Source organism: Rhinoraja longicauda, chromosome 4 (genome assembly GCF_053455715.1).
Source record: "Rhinoraja longicauda isolate Sanriku21f chromosome 4, sRhiLon1.1, whole genome shotgun sequence".
NCBI lineage: Eukaryota > Metazoa > Chordata > Chondrichthyes > Rajiformes > Arhynchobatidae > Rhinoraja > Rhinoraja longicauda.
The window spans coordinates 11,349,633-11,365,697 of NC_135956.1; the positions used below are offsets into that span (position 1 = coordinate 11,349,633).

Consider the following 16,065-nt stretch of genomic DNA (forward strand, 5'->3'; position numbering starts at 1 on the left):
CAAACTTAAAAACTCCAGATGGGAGGTCAGGGCATGCAGTAACTGTGCAGGGAGATTTTACATTGAATGTACATATGATGCTAGAGTTTGTGCGGAATGAAAACTGTCTTCTCACAGCCATCGGCAAAGTAAGAGAAAGTGTTATTGATGTTTGGGTAGCGGTAGAGTTGCTGCCTTGCAACACCAGAGATCCGGGTTTGATCTTGACTACGGGTGCTGTCTGTATGGAGTTTGTACATTCTCCCTGTGACCGTGTGGATTTTCACCACGTGCTCCAGTTTCCTCCCATGCTCCAAAGGCGCGCAGGTTTGTAGGTTAATTGGCTTCGGTAAAATTGGAAATTGTCCCTAGTGTAGAGGATAGTGCTAGTGTCAGGGGTGATTGTTGGTCAGTGCAGACTCAGTGGGCTGAAGGGCCTGTTTCCACGCTGTATCTCTAAAGTCTATAATAAAGTTTACTTATTGCTGTCATCTGGCATTTTCTCATCAAAATCCTGCAAATAAATGTCCAGCTTGCGATTCACAGGACTACCTAGCTCTAGAACTCATTGATGATGTTCCATCAATCAACCCCCCCCCCACCACCATCAATAATCTAGGGATGACCATTGACCGAAACTCAGTTGAATCAGCCACATGAATATTGTGGTGTACGAGTCAACCTCTGAAACTTCAAAGCCTTGCATCGTTTGCAAGGCACAAGGTCGGGAGTATGGCCTCCTCCTGCACCTATTTTCTATGTTTCTATGAGTATGATTGGAGACTCTCCAATGAGGTTGGGTAAGTGCAGTTCCAATAACATTCAAAGCACCAGTGCATTGTAGCTTTGTATGGTTGGCATGGAATCATAGCCCTACCAGATTCATTTCCCACCATCAGTTCATTCAGCATGTACCATCTGAACACTGTCCAGCTATTACTGCCACTGTTACTATGAATGAATGAATGATACCTTATTATCACACGTGACATCCCAATCTCTTATCCTCTGCCAACAACATCAGGCTATTAAACACTACAACCTCCAACGCTCCAAAGACGTGCAGATTTGTAGGTTAATTGGCTGGCCAAATGTAAAAATTGTCCTTAGCGGGTATAGGATAGTGTTAATGTGCGGGGATCGCTGGGCGACGTGGACCCGGTGGGTCGAAGGGCCTGTTTCTGCGCTGTATATCTAAATTTAAAAAAAATCTAAAATCAACCCAACCTCCAACTAAGCTCTGAACTACATAGACTTGGGAGCAATGCTTTTGTCTTTGCACTATTATTATATATTTTTATATACTGAATGTATTTTTGTTGTTTATTATGGTGTTTATGTGAGGAAGATGCTATGAGGCTGCAGGGTGACTTGGACAGGTTGTGTGAGTGGGCGGATGCATGGCAGATGCAGTTTAATGTGGATAAGTGTGAGGTTATCCACTTTGGTGGTAAGAATAGGAAGGCAGATTATTATTTGAATGGTGTCAAGTTAGGAAAAGGGGACGTACAACGTGATCTGGGTGTCTTAGTGCATCAGTCACTGAAAGGAAGCATGCAGGTACAGCAGGCAGTGAAGAAAGCCAATGGAATGTTGGCATTCATAACAAGAGGAGTTGAGTATAGGAGCAAAGAGGTCCTTCTGCAGTTGTACAGGGCCCTAGTGAGACCGCACCTGGAGTACAGTTTGCAGTGTGCAATTTTGGTCTCCAAATTTGAGGAAGGATATTCTTGCTATTGAGGGCGTGCAGCGTAGGTTTACTAGGTTAATTCCCGGAATGGCGGGACTGTCATATGTTGAAAGACTGGAGCGACTAGGTTTGTATACACTGGAATTTAGAAGGATGAGAGGGGATCTTATCGAAACGTACAAGATTATTAAGGGGTTGGACATGTTAGAGGCAGGAAACATGTTCCCAATGTTGGGGGAGTCCAGAACCAGGGGCCACAGTTTAAGAATAAGGGGTAGGCCATTTAGAACAGAGATGAGGAAAAACTTTTTTAGTCAGAGAGTTGTGAATCTGTGGAATTCTCTGCCTCAGAGGGCAGTGGAGGCCGATTCTCTGAATACATTCAAGAGAGAGCTAGATAGAGCTCTTAAGGATAGCGGAGTCAGGGGGTATGGGGAGAAGGCAGGAACGGGGTACTGATTGAGAATGATCAGCCATGATCACATTGAATGGCGGTGCTGGCTGGAGGGGCCGAATGGCCTACTCCTGCACCTATTGTCTATTGTCTATTACAGAGTGCTATGTTTACATACCTGTTGTGCTGCTGCAAGTAAGAATGTAATTGTTGCATTTTGGGACATATGGCAATAAAACACTCTTGACTTGATCAATAAGGGCAAGGGCAGCACATGCATGGGAGCAGCACTCCCTGTGTGTTTATTTCTAAATCACATACCATCCTCACTTGCAAATACAGTTGCCATTCCTTCGTCACTTCTGGAACTCTGCACTGAAGAAAATTGTGGGAATGCCTCCACTGGAAAATCTGCAGCGGTTCAAGAAGATGGCATCTAGAGATAAGCAATAAGTGACAGTTTTGTCAGTGGCATCCACATCCTGAAAAATAAGTTAAAAAAATAACACTCGAGTGGTTTCAGCTCAACCACCTTTTTGACTATAGATGTGGAGCTCTTTTTTGTTATGTTGGTCTGGTGAAGTATGCATACAGCGTAGATTGGATGAACTCTAGAGCTGGAGGATCTGAAACAAATTGCAAGTAGATCTTAGCATTTCCCTATCACTCCTTTAACAAGTATTCACTGCATGGTTATTCTGTTCAAACTGAAGCTGACATCCTTGTTTTGAAGGTATTTTTTTCACAAAATGCTGGAGTAACTCAGCAGGTCAGGCAGCATCTCAGGAGAGAAGGAATGGGTGATGTTTCGGGTCGAGACCCTTCTTCAGACCATTCCTTTTCTCCAGAGATGCTGCCTGACCCGCTGAGTTACTCCAGCATTTTATGTCTATCTTTGGTGTAATCCAGCATCTGCAGTTCCTTCCCACACACTATAGTGAGGTTGACTGGAGCTATTAATACAAAAAAAGCCCACAGCTCATGTTCTGGTGTTTTGAGCCTCCAAATGCAAACATCATCAGGATTTAAAAAAATTTACATGCCATTTGAATGAAAACAAAAATTGATAAACATCTTGTGATTACCAAGCCTTTAAACGGATCTGCATGTTGAGCTTCTGGAATGTAATCCTTCCTGTAATTTATTTAGAGCAATTTTAGGCACCATATCTGAGGAAGGATGTGCTGGCTCTGGAGAGGGTCCAGAGGAGGTTTACAAGAATGAACCCAGGAATGAGTAGGTTAACCTTTGATGAGCATTTGTCAGCACTGGGCCTGTACTCGCTGGAGTTTAGAAGAATGGGGGAGGACCTCATTGAAACATACAGAATAGTGAAAGGCCTGGATAGAGAGGTGTGGAGAGGATATTTCCACTAGTGGGAGAGTCTAGGACTAGAGGTCATAGCCTCAGAATCTAAGGATTTACGAAGGAGATGAGGAGAAATGTCTTTAGTCAGTGGGTGGTGAATCTGTGGTATTCGTTGCCACAGAAGGCTGTAGAGGTTAAGTTAGTGGATATTTGTAAAGGAAGAGATAGATTTTTGATTAGTACCGTACAGGTGTCAAGGTTTAGGGGAGAAGGCAGGAGAATAGGGTTAGGAGGGAGATAGATCAGCCATGATTGAACAGCGGAGTAGACTTGATGGGCTGAATGGCCTAATTCTACTCCTATCGCATGACCTTATGACATGTGTACTTTGGGATCTTTGGTGTTCACTTTAGTGGGACTAAGGCCCCTTCTGTTTAATGTCTTCATTCAAAGACCAACATTCCCCTGATACGATGAATAGCCACAATCTTTTTCTCAGTGCAAGGGGAATTTAAAATTAAAGGGCATAGATGTAAGTTGAGTGGAATTTTTTTTTAAAGGGGACCTGAGGAACCTTTTCATGCAGAGGGTAGTGGGTATGTGGAACGTGCTACCAACGGAGGTGGTTGAGGTGCAATTACATTATTTATGGTGGCGCAGTGGTCGAGTTACTAAAGGTAGAGTAGGTTAATTGACCTCTGGAAATTGTTAGTGATGTGTAGAGAGTTGATGTGAAAGTAAGATAATGTGGACCTGCTGTGAATGGGTGATCGATGGTCAGTGTGTATTCAACGGGCCAAAGGATATGTTTGCATGCTGTATCTATCAGTCAATCCATATATGTATCCAGTCATTAATGAATACCATGAAATATATTATTATTACTGTAATAATACATTACAGTATGCAGCGATAGTTGCTGCCTTACAGGACCAGAGACCGGGTTTGATCCTGACCTCGGGTGCTTGTCTGTATAGAGTTTCTACGTTCCCACCCTGACCATGTAGGTTTTCCCCGGGTGCTCCGGTTTCCTCCCACACTCCACAGATGTATATGTTTGCAGGTTAATTGGCTTTGGTAAAGATAGTAAATGGTCCATACTGTGTAGGATAGTGTCAGTGTTTGGGGATCGCTGCTCGGCACAGACTCGGTGGGCCAAAGGGCCTGTTTTTGTTCTGTATCTCTAAACTAAGGTAAATTAAAAATGCTTTTGGGCAGATTCATGGATTAAAAAAAGGTTTTGAGGGATATGGGCCCAACCCAGGCAAATGGAACTAGCTGAGGTAGGCAAGTTAATCGGCATGGAGAAGTGGGGCAGAGAGGCTTTTATCCGTGTTGTATTAACTCTATGACTCTTTGATCTTTAGCTGTGTGGAACTCTGTTCGTAGTTGATCAGTACGCCATTTTATTTTATAAGCTCACTCTTGGTTTAGGCTCAAACTCGTGACCTTCTGAACCAGGTGGGTTGGTGCTACAAATGAATGGTACACCTGACAATAAACTAAACTGAAGTAACCCTCGGACTTTCCTCGATCGGACTCTGTTGGCTTTACCTTGCACTAAACTTTATTCCCTTACCATATATCTGTACACTGTAAATGGCTCGATTGTAATCATGATTTATCTTTCTGCTGACTGGATAGCATGCACCAAAAGGCTTTTCACTGTACACGTGACAATAAACTAAACTGAAGTGAACTGATAGCTCCTGAGATGAGGGAATTGTTCCATTTTCATTTTCCGGGGTTTTACTGTGAGCCTTTATTGTCAGAGGGTGTTGAAATACAGTAGGATCAGGTTGGCTAATTGAAGCCAAATGGGACTAGCACAATACTGTCTACTTGGGGTTGGCATGGATGAGATGGGCTGAAAGCCATATTTCTTTATCATGCACAGCACCGTATAACTCTGATGGAAGATCTTATCTTTCTGGGGATATTGAGTACAAGTCCCATTTCTTATGCACTTCAGCAAATGAGTCGATAACGGGTTGGAGCTCAGCTTCTGAGCCCCAAGTATATTGTTTCATCATATAGATTGGCCTTGGAAATTAATTTTTCACAATCCCATTTGAATATTGGTAAAATGTTATATATTAACTAAAATACTTAAAATTGCATTGTTTTATAGAAATCCAATCCGAGATACATAAAGTACGCTGAGGTGTTCGTATTGCAGTTATAAATAACTAAAATTTTGGTAGAACAGGTTTGACAAGTTATTTTGTGGGATTCATGTACTTATGGTTTCAGATTTCATGCTGTTGCTTGTGGATGGAAGATCTTTCAACTTCTCTAGCATTTGCTACATTATATGATTTGTTTTTGTCAGTGCGACTTCATTTTATTTAAAACAAATGTTAATAACTGAACTTGTGCTGATTGTAATATCAACTCATTGAGCAGAGTACATCTTAACATGATAGAGGAAACAAAGTTCCTTGATTTACATCAGAAATAGCATGGGGAATGCAAATAACACTAAAAGCTCTGCAGCAGGATTACTGGGGCCCTGTCAGGGATCAGTGTACAGACTGCCGCATACTTCTGCACACTGTTGTTTAACAACAACAATAATTCTTTGTTTCTCGTTTCATGTCATGACTTTTTCATTTCAAATGTAAAGTTGACACCAGTCCGCCTTTTTATTCTAAAGCCTCAATTTCAACATGCTTCATTATTTACAGGGAAGATTTGATTAAATAGGTTTCTGTGGAAAAATAGTGCAATGGTAACTTTTGGGCACCTGTACCTTTTTTTCCTCAGGGATTCTGTTGCTGATGCTTTCAAAAACCAGAAAAAAGACCAGATCAGATAACAAAATAGTCCAGCATTTGATTGGTCTCAGTATCGGGGACTGCATGGTTTCATTTTAGTCTGGAGCCTTAAGTAGGTCAGGCCTAGCTTAGTCAGCCTGCAGATGATCTCTGGATGAAGCCAAGCTGAAAGGAATTTCAATGAACTCCTCCTGATAGGCGTAGGCCTAAAAGGGCTGGCCTAGCTAAGCTTCAGCTTACTGTGCCAGTGTAGATTTTGCAGTCCGCCTGAAGTTTGTGTGCTTGTGTTCCCTGCTAAATATGCTTGGGAAAAAGTCTAACCGGTCCTCAAATTTTACCATATATGAAAAGATCGATTTGTTAAAACTTGTGCGCCCTTACATTAAAGTCCTGGAGGTTCATAAGAATAACCAGGCTATCATAGTGGAAAAAAACCGCTGCTGGGAGAGTATAGCTCAGCAATACAATGCTGTTGGAGTAGATCGTCCATCTCGTAGCGCACAGGCTTTGCGAACATTATATAAACGGATTAAAGAAAGTGCCAAACAGGAGATAGCAAGGAGAGAACAGCTGCATCCAGACTATAAAGGCAACATCTCTGAGCCAACCCGGAGAATTCTTGAAATGATTCCACACATATTCCAACCGCTTCTGAAGGTGATAGATGGTGACAACATTCAAAGGTAAGATTCTCCCATTTTACCGAGCGTGGTTTTTTTTGTTTAAAAACATGTCTCCCTTTTTGTGTGTCTTGCATGTGGAACTTATTATTAAAATGGTCACTTCATCCATGGTTTTGAAACAGAGGAAATTGGATCACGCATGGTTAATTCTGATTACAAATAATACAAATTTTGGTGAAATTACCAACGTGAGGTAGATTCCAAATTCTGAGATTTTTTTGTTTCAGTTAGTAGACTGCTCGAGCCTCAAATGACTGAGGTTTGAGATTCTGGCATGCCCACTGCTGATTATAGGTTCTTCTGAACCTTGACTATCAAAGCAGCTAAGAAATCATTCCCGTAATAATATGGGTTAAGGCAACAATTTTTTACCTTGAGTTGAAATTAAGTAAAATAGTAACTAGCAGAGAAACTTAGAGAGCACTGAGAAGATGGGTATTGCTGTAATTTGAAAAGTTTGAAGCAAATACCACTGCACTTAAGAAAGATGAGTAATTATAGTGGTAGGTGTCCTGTGTTGAGTGAACATGCAAACACATCGGCATACTCCTGTTATGCAAAATGGATCTTTCCTTGTGATTAATTGGAAGACACAATGACAGCCCAGCATCATTGGAGGCAGAGTGGGAATGAGGAACAGAGTGAAGTTGTCAGTATAAAAATAGACGGTACAGCCATGGAAATATCAATGAGAGGGAGCTTGTTTATGGGAAATGGGATGGGACCAAGGGTAGATTATTGACCATGGATGGAAAAAGAAGCAACTCCAAGAACCTGGTAGGGAAGTCATGTTCAGCTGGACTATGGAGGAGAGGTCTTGGAGGAGAGATATTGAAAAGGATAAGACTAAAAAAGACTGTTATTGGAGAAAGGCAGATCAATTTCCCTCCTGGGATAAATAAAGTGCTATGTATAGCATCGAAAGGCTAAATTGTTTCTGTTTCTACAGTTATTTCAATGTGATCTTGGAGTTGTGAGCAAGTGTTCCAAGTGGAGCCTGATTTGTGCAATGTGGGCCAATCTGGCTTGGCTAAATAATATTTATTTCTAATCTATGCCCCTTGCATTTGAGGGAACGGTGATCGAACATAATAAAGAGGTAGGCGGGAGTAGGCGGATTGGCCTTTTGAATTAAAAAAAGAGAATTTTATCACCATATTCTTGATACATAATCTGTGGATTTCATCTTGACACTATTTAAAAGCTATTAAAGGTTACCGTTTGCTCACTTCATATTGTAGCTTATAATCTAATTTTCAATCTACCATAGCCATCTCAAGCCTCGTGCTTTATTCAGATTTACGACTTGGTTTCAGGTGAAATGAATCATTTTCTATTTTTGTCTAAAAACATCTGGTATCACGGCTTCCTAAAGATCCCTAACTGCTAAATTGTCATTTTATCCATTCCTATTACACAAGATCTAAAATTGTCTTGTCTCCTCATTTGGTTCCTCAAGATGCTGATCTCGAAAACCATCTTGTGTATTCCATAAGTTCGTCCTCCATACCATTATTATACATCTCTCACCGTCCCTCTCCCACTCTAGTCCTCTTGCTAATTTCACCGTTCCTTCGTTATCACCTCGCCCCCAGCCAACATTGGACCATTGTGGGCTCCGCCTTTCATGAGTCATCGATGCAGGTTCTGCTTTGTTCTGGACCTTCCTATACCTCTAGTTTCCCCTTCCCTGGCTCTCAGTCTGATGAAGGGTCTCGACCCGAAGCATCACCTATTAATTTTCTCCAGAGATGCTGCCTGACCCGCTAAATTATTCTAGCATTTTGTGTCTATCTTTAGTTCTCATGATTTATCCTTGTTACATGCATATTTACTTTCCTGACATATATAATCCCCTACATGACCACCACTGTTTGAGGCCTCTCTCCACCAATGGTTTCTGCCAGTAGCTGTTGATTTATTCCACCCATACTTGCTCCATTTGGGGATTTTGCTGAATGAAGATTTTTCCTCTCAATGCCACCCATTTCCTTTACTGTTCTTCTAACTCTGATTCTGACTTTTAAATATTGTATCCTTTAATATCTAATTCCCAAATTTTGGTCACTTTGCAACCACATCACTGGCATAGCTGTTAGATTGGAGCCATTCATTTCCATTTTTGTCATTAATTGACTATTTAGCTACAAATGTGTGCATTCAAGTGATTTCATTTTTGTCTTTTTCCCTATTTTTCCCTGCTCAAACTCTAATTAAAGATATGTATGTCTGTAAATTCTGTCCATTCCTTGCCAATTCGCATTGCCACTACTCATTTTGCTACCCTGCATTAATTCCTTAGCCTTTCACTTTAACTTTCTAAATTTCCACTCGCCGAAATCTTTCTCTTTTCTTACCTGCAGCCTTAGTTATTTGAGTTACTAGGATTGTGGTCCTCTTCAAACTTACTGGAAGTCTCCCAGTGGAATAGCTCCCTCTCTCCCCACCAATAGTGCCAGTGCCCCATGAATTGGAACATTTCTCTCACACCAATCTTTGAGCTGCATCATCTCTGAACCTTTGAAACATTATGCCTATTTACATGTGATTTGACTTTTTAATTGGAACACTGGCTGCTCAAAACCATGGGGCAGAACCTTTTTCATTGTCCTGTCTCGGTCATTTGGTTAAGATGTGAAAAACAGCAATTGGATCTTCCCTCACCCTTTCCTGTCCTGAGGAGATGTCCTGAAACCGAGCACCAGGCAAGCAATTCAACCTTTAGGATTTGTGCTTGTGACCACAGTGAAACATATCTATCTGTCTCTACCCGAAATGTCACCTATTCCTTTTCTCCAGAGATGCTGTTTGACCAACTGAGTGACTCCAGCTTTTTGTGTCTATCCGGTTTAAACCAGCATCTGCAGTTCCTTCCTACACATTTTATCTGCCTTGTTATACAGTCCCCATTATCACTACATTCCTATTGTCTTCCCCCAACTTTAATGCCCCTCCTCTTGCAAGGTGTGGCTGGTTTCCTCGTTCACCTAGTAGATTCCACTCGCAGTGACAAAGGCTGTACAATTTCTCATACCTGTTTGTCAGTTGCAAGTGTTGAAGCTCCTGCTACACTATTTTCTGGACTGTACACCCGTGTGTTTCATTCACACCCCCCTTTTCATAAGTTCTAGGAGCAGAATAAGGCCATTCAGCCCATCGTCTACTCCATTCAATCACGGCTGATCTATCTTTCCCTCTCGACCCCATTCTCCTGCGTTTGTTCCATAACCCCGGACACCCTTACTAATCAAATATCTGTCAATCTCTGCCTTAAAAATATCTATTGACTTAGCCTCCACAGCCGCCTCTGGCAATGAACTCCACCGATTCACCACCCTCTGACTAAAAGAAATTTCTTCTCAAATCCTTAAAAAGGTACGGCCTTTTATTCTGACGCTATGAACTCTGGTCCTAGACTTTCCCACGAGACTCTCCTTTACACTGTTGCATGACTAGTTCTCCAGAATTTAACCCATATGGTACATCTGGGGGAAGAAACGTATTCTGATAACTTCCACCTTACCCGAAGCATCGTAGATGTTTCTCAAGGTTCAGACACTGACACTTGTGGTCACCACAGATCCTAATGGTATCTCTCAACTCCTGCACACTGCAGTTGCAATATTTCATCTGCTCCGGCAGTCTTCAAGATATTTATTTAATTTTGTCAACATTGTCCTTTACTCATCAAACTCCACGAACATTGCAGTCCCAGGACGTGGTGCTAAAACAATGCGGCATCTTTGTGTCACCTAACTTCAACTAATCAGTTCCTGCTGGTTACTCATTTATCTGCAAAACCAAAGACTGTAACTTGAAACTAAAGATTAATAGAATTTAACTATAAAATCGAATTAAACATTTTTTTAAAAAGAGTCCATCAAACTCTGGAGCTTGCCACTTCCTCCTCATTCAAAACTCCGTGGCCTCTGTCTCCCATGTTGCTTTTAAACTCTACCTTTCCAGCATCTTTTAAATCCCACATGGGCCCCTGTTTCCTGTATTCCTCTGTAAATTAATCTTGTATTATTAAAGAGTTTTTTTGTGATATTCTTTTCTACACAAGTTCAATATTTTATTTTCTCTATGTTATATATTGTTTCCGGTCCATCATGCAATCTCCATCCACGCTAATATTTTACTAGTGAACCCTAATTTTGTTTTGTAACCTTTCGGGCAACACCTTATCAAATGCTCTTTCAACATCTAAATGCGTTACTGCTTCCCCATTACTTAAGCTGTTGTATACACTCTCAAGTTAACTAATAGATTTGCTGAATACCAATTTACCTATCATGAATCCACATTGGATGTAGTCGTTAAATTGCTGGATGAATAATCCATAGGCTTGTAATAACATTCCACAATGACATTTGTGGAATTTAAATTTATGATCGCCAATCCTCTCGCTACCTACAAGGGTCAAGTCAGAGTGATGGGATATTCTCTACCTCATTTAGCGACCCTCGAACTATCTTTGATCAGACTTTACTGGCTTTATCTTGCACTAAATGTTGTTCCCTTATCATGTATCCGTACATCGTGGGTCGATTGTAATCAAATATTGTCTTTCTGCTGACTGGTTAGCACGCAACAAAAGCTTTTCACTGTACCCCGGTACATGTGACAATAAATTAAACTAAACTGTTGTAATTCCAACAACCTTTCCAGAAGCTTGACACCAACATTCAGGCCATAAACCAGACACCCCATCAACCAGATTAAATACTCCTTCCCTCCGCATCAACGCACGGTTCCTGCACCCCTTCTACAAAATGCCCTGCATAACTCGCCTGGTCTACTTTGACAGCATCTCCCAAACATACAAGCTCAACCACCAAGAAGAACAAGAGGTAGCAGGCACAATAGAACGCCATCACCTGCCGGTTGCTCTTTTCGTAGCACTCCGATGTGACTTGGCAATATATCTCCATTTTCCTCATTGTGGCCGAGTCTAAGTAACTCTTGATACGTAATGGGAGATATTTGTATTTATAAAGTTTTTAAACCAGTAAATATTTCCTAATACTCATCAAGAGTTACTTAGAGTCTCGACCCGAAACGTCACCCATTCCTTCTCTCCCGAGATGCTGCCTGACCTGCTGAGTTACTCCAGCATTTTGTGAATAAATACCTTCGATTGGTACCAGCATCTGCAGTTATCTTCTTATACTGCTTTGAGCTACTGGAGGAAGCAGTTGAGGCAGGTACAATACCAACATTTAAAAGTCATTTGGATAGGTACATGGATGGGAAAAGTTTAGAGTGATATAGGCCAACGGCAGGCAAATGTGACTGCCTTAGATGCGGCATCTTGGTCATGTGTAAGCATTGCGCCGAAAGGCCTGTTTTTGTGCTGTATGACTCCATACATTCTGAATGGATTCCTCCAATTTATTGCACCAGTTTTATCTATGCATTTCTTCTCTTTAGGCTTGGTGGAAGTTCTGCTTCCGATCAAGGTTCTTGTGTGGAACAACCTGGCGGCTTGTATCCACAGCCTGGAACCTCTGGTTTCCCATCCCATTCTTGTTCAGATTGGATTACACCAGACTCAGAACCTGAACACGAGGTAAAGCCTTCTCCAATATTACCTATGCCATCGGAACCAAATGAAAGCATTGAGCAAGCAAAAAGAAAGGAGACCCGGGAGGCCACAAATGGCTCTTCCTCCCCGTTTTCATCCTGCGAGGCCCATTTATCCTTGACGCCATCTCCTCGGCCCGCGAGAAGAGAAGATGTTTTACTCGTCCACCAGCAACGACACCAGGGATCTTCACACCACTTGACCAGGCACGATGATGGAGAAATCCAGTTGATGTCCGCAGAGGAACACGAGATAATTATGGAAAATCAAAGAAAGTTTGGACTGTACCTTGACGAAAAAAGAGAAAGCCTTAAGAGAAAGCAATTATTGGAGGAAGAATTGTTGAGGGCAAAAATCAGGGTGGAAGAATTAAAGGCAGCAAGGCTGCAACAAGGACTGCCAGTTCCCCAAGATGCATAATGGTTGTGAATATGCCCTTTTATCGGCCAGCTGACAACATTATGTTGTGGTGGATTTTCAATGGTTCTTTTTATTAGCACGTGTACCGAGAATCTTTTTTTTTCCATACAGATCAGTAAGATTATTGCCGCATATAAGGACAATCCCCGATTAAGTACCGAATGCATAGAAATGGCCGACAGAGCTCATATGCAAGAGTTGCCAGGTTATTGGGCACCATTTTCAAAGTCCCAGCTGCAACGGGCCTTTTAGTCGCTGCCATCTGGATCGTCCAGCGAACCGTCAACCCTCTCCTCGCCCGGCCTTCAGCCTTCATGCCCCAATCCCAAGGATTAATCCCAAGGATAATTTCTAATGTTGCATCCTATCAAAGATCACTTGAGTATCAATTACTGACTTCTTGAGCAAATTTTACCTGAACTGTAATGCAGCCTATTTTTTTAAATTAAATCCATGACAAAACAGCTTGTTTGTTGATAACCGCAACATACCACCAGAACTATTCACCCCTCCTTGTATTTTTTAATTAAAAAAGACACTACAGTTACTCACCCAGGTCACTCCAACAGCACCAGCCAAATGCATGACTATCTGCCACCAGAGAGGACAAGGGTACTGAGATGATTTACGAGGATGTTGCTGGGACTAGAGGGTGTGAGCTATAGGCAGAGGTTGAGTAGGCTGGGACTCTATTCCTTGGAGCGCAGGAGGATGAGGGGTGATCTTATAGAGGTGTATAAGATTATGAGAGGAATAGATCGGGTGGACGCACAGAGTCTCTTGCCCAGAGTAGATGAATTGAGGACCAGAGGACATAGGTTTAAAGTGAAGGGGAAAAGATTTAATCGGAATCTGAGGGGTAAAGAGTGGTGGATGTATGGAATAAATTGTCTTTATCTGTTTAAATAGACAAGATGAACAGTCTCAATGAGATTTATGATATTCCAGTGAAGATTCACAGACGTTTCAATTTAATGAAAAGTACATGATTTGCTAATGGTACTTTTAATCCCTTGGACAGGTTGTGTGAGTGGGCGGATACATGGCAGATGCAGTTTAATGTAGATAAGTGTGAGGTTATTCACTTTGGAAGTAAGAATAGAAAGGCAGATTATTATCTGAATGGTGTCAAGTTAGGAGGAGGGGGAGTTCAACGAGATCTGGGTGTCCTAGTGCATCAGTCAATGAAAGGAAGCATGCAGGTACAGCAGGCAGTGAAGAAAGCCAATGGAATGTTGGCCTTCATAACAAGAGGAGTTGAGTATAGGAGCAAAGAGGTCCTTCTACAGTTGTACCGGGCCCTGGTGAGACCGCACCTGGAGTACTGTGTGCAGTTTTGGTCTCCAAATTTGAGGAAGGATATTCTTGCTATGGAGGGCGTGCAGCGTAGGTTCACTAGGTTAATTCCCGGAATGGCGGGACTGTCGTATGTTGAAAGGCTGGAGCGATTGGGCTTGTATACACTGGAATTTAGAAGGATGAGGGGGGATCTTATTGAAACATATAAGATAATTAGGGGATTGGACACATTGGAGGCAGGAAACATGTTCCCAATGTTGGGGGAGTCCAGAACAAGGGGCCACAGTTTAAGAATAAGGGGTAGGCCATTTAGAACGGAGATGAGGAAGAACTTTTTCAGTCAGAGAGTGGTGAAGGTGTGGAATTCTCTGCCTCAGAAGGCAGTGGAGGCCAGTTCGTTTGATGCTTTCAAGAGAGAGCTGGATAGAGCTCTTAAGGATAGCGGAGTGAGGGGGTATGGGGAGAAGGCAGGAACGGGGTACTGATTGAGAGTGATCTGCCATGATCGCATTGAATGGCGGTGCTGGCTCGAAGGGCTGAATGGCCTACTCCTGCATCTATTGTCTATTGTCTACTCCTGGGATAGACACAAAGTGCTGGAGTAACTCAGCGGGTCAGTCACATCTCTGGAGAAAAGGAACTGGTGAAGTTTCGGGTCGGAACCCTTCTGCAGACTGAAAGTAATGGGGGTATGGGGGTGTGGGGGGGGGAAACTGGAGGTAGGAAAACGCCAGAACAAATCAGGGTTGGCAACAAATGACCAAGGAAGGGTGGCTCATGGTTGGCTGGTGAAGAGGTGGTACTTTGGAAATGGTTGTGATTCGACTTGGCTGAGTTGGTGAATCCAAGGGGCAGGGAAGGCTGCATGATGCAAACAAGGGCCAAGTTCTCTTTTTTTATTATTGCTATAATTTATGATATGAAACGCAATAGTAAGGTCAGCATTTATTGCCCATCTCTGATAATCTTTCCAACACTTGATCCATGACCTTGCAGGTTACAGCTATTCAAGTAAACATTGAAGCATTTTTAAACTGGGGGTTTCTGACTCCTACCCCCTTTCAGGCATTGGTTTCAAGACCATTGTCAATGAGCTGATGCAAAAACCTTTTTCTTTATCTTCCCTTTCATCCTTTGCCCGAGCGAATTTTCCAAACTTAACAGGAACATTAATAAAATGATTATTTACTTCATAAAGTAATTATGTACTGAGCCACAAAAGGGGAAAATTAGCCCAGATAATGAAAGTTAGGGGTGTCTCAAAGGAAGGGGGTGACACAATGGTGCAGCGGTAGAGTTGCTGCCTTACAGCGGCAGGGACCAGGGTTCCATCCTGACTATGGGTACTGTCTGTACGGAGTTTGTACGTTCTCCCCGTGACCTGCGTGGGTTTTCTCCGAGATCTTCGGTTTCCTCCCACACTCCAAAGACGTACAGGTTTGTAGGTTAATTGGCTGGGCAAAACGTTTTTTTTTAAATGTCCCTAGTGGGTGTAGGATAGTGTTAGTGTGCAGGGATTGCTGGGTGGCGCGGACCCAGTGGGCCGAAGGGCCTGTTTCTGTGCTGTATCTCTAAATCTAAAATCTAAATCTCCAGGTGCTCCAGTTTCTTCCCACACTCTAAAGACGTACAGCTTTGTAGGTTGATTGGCTTTGGTAAAATTGTAAATTGTCCCTAGTGTGTAGGATAGTGCTAGTGTACCAGGGATCGCTGGTCAGCGCGGAAGGGCCAGTGTCCGTGCTGTATCTCTAAAGTCTAAAGGTGGTGCTTTGGAAGGAATATCAGAGTTTATTGCAATATAGTGGGTGGTGATCTGCCTTGAATATCTGCAGAACATGTGGCAAAATCTCACCTGCCCTAAGGTTCGGTAGGAAGTTTAAGTATTTTAACCTGGCAGCATTAAAGGAATGGTGATTTATTTCCACGTC

General features: G+C 42.3%; 2 protein-coding genes across 5 annotated transcripts in view; both read left to right on the forward strand.

Annotated features, from left to right (window-relative positions):
• rad54b (RAD54 homolog B) overlaps positions 1-16,065 on the forward strand; it is a 111,852-nt gene that overhangs the window by 7,113 nt on the left and 88,674 nt on the right. The window lies entirely within an intron of this gene.
• Positions 6,270-13,976, forward strand: fsbp (fibrinogen silencer binding protein). Its single transcript, XM_078397185.1, has 2 exons — positions 6,270-6,831; positions 12,265-13,976. The coding sequence occupies exons 1-2, from the start codon at positions 6,449-6,451 to the stop codon at positions 12,836-12,838; spliced, it is 957 nt and encodes a 318-aa protein (XP_078253311.1). The 5' UTR covers positions 6,270-6,448; the 3' UTR covers positions 12,839-13,976.